The 7658-nt window shown below is 47.0% G+C and overlaps 1 protein-coding gene across 1 annotated transcript; it reads right to left on the bottom strand.

The window, feature by feature from the left end:
* Positions 1–821: 821 nt before the first annotated feature.
* prdm8b (PR domain containing 8b) lies at positions 822–7208 on the bottom strand (the record flags this gene model as incomplete). Its single annotated transcript, XM_080499074.1, has 4 exons — positions 7123–7208; positions 4474–4699; positions 2238–2469; positions 822–2101 (listed from the first exon to the last, which is right to left on the bottom strand). The coding sequence occupies exons 2-4, from the start codon at positions 4690–4692 to the stop codon at positions 822–824; spliced, it is 1731 nt and encodes a 576-aa protein (XP_080355200.1). The 5' UTR covers positions 4693–4699; positions 7123–7208.
* Positions 7209–7658: the final 450 nt, after the last annotated feature.

The following is a 7658-nucleotide window of genomic DNA, read 5'->3' as shown; positions in this document are numbered from 1 at the left end:
TATTATTATTTGTGTTTGAGGAAGAAATCCAGGAGAGCAGGGTTGAAAATAAAGCTATTTTATTGTCAATGCATTCAACATGATTAGATAAACTATGAAGTAAATTTCCGCCAAAAGGAGAAAAAAAACAAAAAAAAAAAAAAAAACACAAACTATTCCCCACTGACACAAAATATTACACCTCGTATTTCAAATGAAAGAAATTATTTACAATTTCACGTATAGACTTCATCTTAAAATCAATATGGTTTAAATATTACATGCACTCTGAATCATAGTGAGTCGTTCTGCCCCCGTCGTCATCATCATCATCATCATCATCATCATCATCATCATCATCATCCACACCAGAAAAAACACAAGCTTGGTCTGCTGCGAAGCCCGACGCCAGACTACATTTGGAATTCCTCTGTAATTATTATATTTACACGTTATAAAATACAATTTACTGTACATTTACACATAATCTTAATTCTTCCTTATTCGAAAACGACAAAAAAAAAAAAAAAAGTGGAAAAAAACCAAACAAACTTAGAAGTGCTTTTTATAAATAGATTCATTTGTGAAGTCAAATCGCGGATTGCATACACCCAGAACATGAGAGTCTGTACAGGAGGGGGGGTGGAGGGGGGGGAGGGGGAGGGGGGGGGGGGGGCGTAAATGTAAACCGAGCGACGAGGAATTCGAAGATTGTAGTTCAAAAACAAGTGCAAAAAAAAAAAAGTGTCTGAACGCTTCCGCCGTAGATCCGGGTGTGGGGTTAGGGGGAGAAAGGGGTGGGGTGGGGTTGGGGGGGAGGGGCTTAAAAAATCCCCGCCCACTCAGTTGTGGGAGGTCATGTGACGGGACAGGTGGTGCCGCTCGCGGAAGGACTCGTTGCAAATGGGGCACTTGAGCTTCTCCTCGCGCCGCCGCTTCACCAGCGGCTCCATGGCGAACTCCTTCTTGTGGTGCGAGCGCATGTGGTACACCAGGTCCGACGTCATGCGGAAGGAGGCGTTGCACTTGGCGCACCAGTTCTGGGCGGGCAGGCAGAGCGAGGTGAAGGAGGGCGGCAGCAGGGTGAGCGCCGACGGCATCTGCAGCTGGATGGGGCCCGAGCTCTTGGGCCAGAAGGCGGTGGCGTAGACGAACGGGCTCTGCTGCTTGGCCGCCATGGCGCCCGGCACGGGGCAGTTGGCGCCCAGCTCGGCGCCCTGCAGCTTGGCGGCGAGGTGGTCGGCCTGGTAGAGTCTGCTGGAGGAGATGGTGTCGCCCACCACCGGGTGGCAGTCCAGCAGCTTGGGCGGCATGACCAGCGGGGAGATCTGCGAGAAGGAGCGGGACGGCTGGCTGAAGGCGCTCTTCCTCTCGCCGCCGCCGCCCTGCTGGCCGACGGACGTGAAGGCGCTGCCCAGGGGCGAGGCCTGGGGCGGCTGCGTCTCCGACAGCACCTGCCGGATGTTCAGGTGCTTCTCCGGCCGCCCGCCGCCGCCGCCGCCGCCGCCGCCGCCCTCCTTGTTCTCCGAGTTGGCGCTCCCGAGGTTCTTGCCGTGGTGCTTGAGGTTCTGCGGCGACTTCTTGACCTCGGTGAAGGCGCTGCGCTTGGCCTCGCCGAGCTCCGCGGGGCCCTGCGGCGAGAAGGACCGGCGGTTCTCCTCCAGGCCGTACACGCCCCGGTAGTTCTGCGCCGAGGTGGCTAGCTCGTCCTTCGACTTGGTCGGCGGGAGGCCGCCGCCGGCCGCCACCGCCGCCGCCACCCGGCGCTCCGTCCCCTCCACCTCCAGGAACTTCCTCTTGCCCGAGCTCTCGCTGCAGATCTCCGCCTCCCTGTCGCTCGGCGGACTCGTCCGGCTGTTCTCCAGGTCCCGGGCCAGGTTGTGGAAGTCCGTGGACGGCTTGCTGGCGGAGTCCTGCTGCTGCGCCGCGCCGCCCGGCTTGGGGCTGGTCCTGGGCGGCGTGGCGTTCCGCCGCTCCGCCGCGCCCGCCTCCTTGCCGGGCTCCTCGTCCGGCCCGGCGATGCTCTGCAGTCTCTTGGTGCAGCGGAAGCGCAGGTGCGCCAGGAAGGGGAACTCGAACTGGAAGCGCTGGCTGCAGTCGGGGCAGGAGTGCGGCGTGGAGCCTGAAGGGAAGAGGAAGGAAGGGACAACAAGGGGCGTTGGAATCAATCCCGTTTTTGCTATTTGCCCCACCCTCCCCCTACCACCCCCAACGCCCGCGGAGACTTACTACGGTCCCCGTCTGCGCCGCCGCCTCACCTTTGCTCTTGGCCGGCGCCCGGCTGGCGCTGAGCAGCAGCAGGTCCACCAGGTCCTTGCCGTACCACACCAGCAGCTCCTCGTCCTTCTCGATGCGGCGCAGCGAGCGGTAGAACAGCTGGCCGTTCTTCACGTAGGCCTCCAGGTTCTGCTCCTCCTTGTCCCGGGCCGACTGGACCAGCCGGAGCCACATCAGGCCCTCCGACGTGCTGTTGGCCGCCGAGGTGTCCACCTGGCGCACACACACACACACACACACACACACGCACACACACACACACTTTTAACTTCCTGGTTCATCTCCCGCTAATAATCCGATGAATTTGTGGACACGTCGGGTTACAAACGTCGTCACTGGACACGTTTTACTCAGTTGTGCAGTGGGATTCTAGCATCTGGTGACATATAGATCTGTTCTGTTTTTATAGCTCTATTCTATTATCTATCATAGATCTGTTCTGTTTTTATAGCTCTATTCTGTGTATATAGGTCTATTCTATTATCTATCATAGATCTATCCTGTTTTTATAGATCTATTCTATTATCTATCATAGATCTATGCTGTTTTTATAGATCTATTCTATTATCTATCAAAGATCTATTCTGTTTTTATAGATCTATTCTGTTTTATAGGTCTATTCTGTTTATATAGGTCTATTCTATTAGCTATCATAGATCTATCCTGTTTTTATAGATCTATTCTATTGTCTATCAAAGATCTATTCTGTTTTTATAGATCTATTCTGTTTTATAGGTCTATTCTGTTTATATAGGTCTATTCTATTATCTATCATGGATCTATCCTGTTTTTATAGATCTATTCTATTATCTATCAAAGATCTATTCTGTTTTTATAGATCTATTCTGTTTATATAGGTCTATTCTATTATCTATCATAGATCTATCCTGTTTTTATAGATCTATTCTATTATCTATCAAAGATCTATTCTGTTTTTATAGGTCTATTCTATTATCTATCATAGATCTATCCTGTTTTTATAGATCTATTCTATTATCTATCAAAGATCTATTCTGTTTTTATAGATCTACTCTGTTTTTATAGGTCTATTCTATTATCTATGATGGATCTATTCTGTTTTTATAGGTCTATTCTATTATCTATCATAGATCTATTCTGATTTTATAGCTCTATTCTGTTTTTATAGATTATTTGTCTATATTAGTGGTTCTTGCGGCTGTCAGTCATTTAAATTGATATATATATATATATATATATATATACATATATAATATATCAATTTAATGTATATTATATATATATATATATGTGTGTGGGTGTGTGTGTGTGTGTGTGTGTGTGTGTGTGTGTGTGTGTGTGTGTGTGTGTGTGTGTGTGTGTGTGTGTGTGGTTTTGTCGGTGTTTGAATGCCACAGTAATGAACTCCCTGGGCTTCAGGGTTCTAAACGGTGACCAGACTTCACTTCTCCTCCACTGGGAGCGATTTCACTTCATGTCTTGCTCAAGAGACACTTGGACATATGGACGGGAATCGAACCCACAGCCTGGACCTGCTCTGCCACCTGAGCCACGTGGGAACAATTACATGTCAGGATCTTTTTTATTATTATTATTATTATTTTAATCTAAAATTTTAAACTGGTGTGTTTTTTAAACCAGGCCACCTTTAAATAAAGATTATTGCAACTTTTGATAAAAAGACTGATTTCATATAGAGAAAAAAAGATGTTTTCTTTGAAATATAAATACATTTACCATTATTTAAAGGTTCTTGGTTTATTCACAGGAAAATGAAAAACCCCAAACTGGATTTTCCTTTTATTTTTTAAATTTCTCCTCTTTTTTGTTGGATTTATCCAGATCAAGAAGAAGAAGAGAAAAAAAGGGGTCTTTTAAATACTGAGATTAAATGAAATGCGGTAGATACGATTATGTGCAGAAGAAGAAACTATTAGGACCCAGCGAATATTCCCGACGAGAAATCCAGAAGGTTTATTTTTTTTCTTTTTAATAATCCAGATTTATCCAGGGAATCGGCCTAAACAGATGGATTAAAATATATGATATATGTTAAGAGTGGCCGAATTATTATGATTAATATTTGTACTTTATTTGTGTTGTATTAAATCCCTTCTTCATCCTTCAGGTCTGCGCGTCACAGAAAAGGGTCGCAGGTAAATAAGAAATACAATTAAAAAAAAAAAAAAGACGCTCTTTGCAGATTATAATCCAGCTTCCGGGGGGAGGTGGACTCACCCTGAAGATGTAGGGCGCGGTGCGCTTGTCGGTGGACTTGAGGGCGACGAAGGCGATGCTGTCGTACAGCGACGTGTGGCTCAGGACGCACGGGCCGAAGATGGCGTTCTCCGGGATGTCGCACGTCGTGTACACGCTGGTGAAGATGTCCGTGAGACACTGCTGCACCGCCTTGGCGTCCCCGTCCCACACCAACTTCTGAGAGCTGGACTCCTCCATTTGGCCCCTGCGGAGCGAGACGCGACGCGTCAGAGAAAAGACGCGCGTAATAAAACAAAACCCAAAATAAAAAAAAACAAAAACACCAGAAAGTAACGCACTTTCTTTATTCTCCACTAATGTAACGGAGTAATCGGGCTGCGTGTCACCCCAGTAAACGTTTTTTTTTGTTTAATGTCCCGCTGAGGGGAAATAAATCTGCCCTCCATAGATTGAAGCAGCTGTCGGGGGGGGGGGTCGCTTCTCTTGATTCATTCATTCATTCCAACAAATAACTTCACAATTTACAAATTCATAAAGTCAATAACTTCATGACAATTTCACCTTCGGCTCCAGTCCAACGTGAGAACCACAGTTATATTATCCTGGCACATTAAAAAAACACAGAATACTGCGAGAATGTATCAATAATAATAATAATAATAATAATAATAATATTATTAATAATAATAATACAAGTAAATATAATTAGAAAACTGGGCCTGTGTCTGTCTGTTCTCTATATTAGCAGCATTTATGAATAAAAAAAAACCTTGAAATCATCTTGTATTAAACAAAATCTAATCAAGCTCATGCTTCAAACATAATATAACATATTAAACTGCTATTCCGTCTTTTATGCCTCACGTTTGTTTTAAAAGGAAATTGCATGGCAGCGTCGTCTTTTTTTAAAAAATGTTGCGTGTTTTTTCCTCACGCGAAGCACTTTGTGCGACATGTGCTGTTGTTTTTTTTTTTAAATTATACACAACCCGCCGGTTCCTCTCTGGTCTAAAACAAAAAAAAGCCCTGGACGGTCTGGAGGCTCCGGGTTTATTGTCCGGTCGCTTTTTTTTTTGTTTTGTTTTTCCTTCCAGCCGGACTGTCAAAGTCAGTGATTTCATGTCAGCCAACCTTTTCTCTCCTTCCGACAAGCGGCAGCGTATGTCGCCTCATTTCCATAATCCACCACTTTCTCCTTTGAGACTGTAATTAAAGCAGCACGACCAGTTAATTATTTCTTTTCTTGCGAACGCGCTCCGCCGGCTGCGGCTCCTCGTCCCCCGGACGCAAACGCCGCGCCGAACTGCGCGCAAAGCGGCTCCCGACGCACATGATCTCAGCCTTAATTAGCCAGAACGGACGTTTTGTAAGTCAATAATGATTCATAAAATAAATTTTAAAAAGCCTCGTGGTTTTTTTTTGATCTCTCTCAAATCAAACGATTATTCCCAAATATTTTTTTTTTTTTTTTTTAAAAAGGGGAATTTGCGCAAATGTGTTATCGGCTGTAATCCTGGGGGTGTCCAACGTGAGGCTGGGGGGGCCAAAAGCAGACTGGACGAGCTTGAAAGTGTAAAAAAAAAACAAAAAACCAAAAAAGCCAGCAATTAGCAATAAGAGCAGTGGAAATCAGGTTGTCCACAAATGCCAGAAAAGACGCATTAAACGGGAACATTTGAAGGATAAAGCGTCTTTACTGACACTATAATAGAATGAAGCGATGTTTGTCTCTGGTTCGGCCCAGTTCGGCCCAGAAGGTGGCCCAGTGGGGCCTCGGAACCGAACCAGTCCTGCTTTAATCGAAAAATAATCATAAAAAAGTAGTGAGTGAGGATTTATTAAACGTTTAACATGTCAAATGGGCCAGAAAAAGCAGCCTGACGCCTGGAAAGTGATTTATAGTTTGACACGTTATGACGCAAAACCTCCACCAACGATCATCACTGTGCAGATTTATAAAATAACCTTTAGATCGTCGAAGGCAGAAACTGTCAGTCTGTTTAAAGTTAAATAGACGGAGGGACTCGGTGATCCGGTGAGGATGAGGATGAGGGTGAGGATGAGGATGCTGTTAACCGGAGAGCCGTTCACGAACTGGACGCGCAGGGAAAAAAAAACCCCGCTCCTCTTGTGTTTTTTTAAGGTCAATTCTCTCACTTTTTGTTTGCGGTTGTTTCAGTGGAAACAGAGATGTTGTTAAAAGTAACCTTGGACCGCGAGGCGCCTCGTGCGCAACGTTTTTTTTTTTTTTTTTTTTTATAAGCGCACGGAGCCGCGGACACCGGCAGCCGCTCCATGTGCGACAAAACGCCGGGAACACCGCAAGAACGGCGCGCCGCTGACCGCGCGCTCATAGTGCGCACGGCAATAAACCGGGTCGCTCGTTGAAACCCGGTTCGGGTGGGGGTGGAGGGGGGGGGGGGGTGTAGTGGGAGGGGATGGTGGTGGTGGAGGGGTGTGTGTGTGTGTGTGTGTGTGTGTGGGGGGGGGGGTTACGGAACCCATCTGCCACACCAGCAGCGCCGCGCTGGAAAACTGCGCTAAAATATATAGATATATAGAAAGAAAAACAACCAAAACATCTGCGCTATTTCTTTTCTCTGTCTCTTCTTGCGCCACTTTCAGGGAAAAAACCCGTCACCACGTCCGAATGTGACCAGAACCTACCTTTCAGTCGACGAGGACGAACAATAATCCACAACAGCTTGAGAGCGACGCTTGTGAATCCAAACCGCCCCGGACACACACACACACTCACTCACACACACACGGAAAAAAACCACCAAAAAACCCACCAAAAAAAAAAAAAAGGGTAAAAAAAAATAGAATGAAGAAGCTCCGAACCGGGACGTGATGGAGGTTTTTTTTTTTTTTTTGGTTTTGGTTTGTTTCTTTGCGGAGGTGCTTGCTGCGCTCGGCGGCTCCCTCTCCCCAGCCCGGGCAGTGTCAGTACATCCCCGCGGCGCAGAGACGGTCAGCGGGCTGCTGCGGGCTCCTCTGGACGGGGACGCGGAGACACGGAGGGACGGAGGAGACAGGCGTGCAGATGGGGCCCGGCGCTCTGGCTGACTGGCACGCCGACACCGACACACACTTTTTGTTTGCGGCACATAATCTACCCAATGAGGCGTGTCGCTGCGCGTCTCCTCCCTTTAACTCTTCACTGGCCGACTGTCATCTGATGGGATTTATAGACGAGCCGT

The sequence above is a fragment of the Blennius ocellaris genome (genome assembly GCF_963422515.1).
Source record: "Blennius ocellaris genome assembly, chromosome: 7".
Lineage (NCBI taxonomy): Eukaryota > Metazoa > Chordata > Actinopteri > Blenniiformes > Blenniidae > Blennius > Blennius ocellaris.
This window is presented reverse-complemented; position numbering and strand designations above follow the sequence as displayed.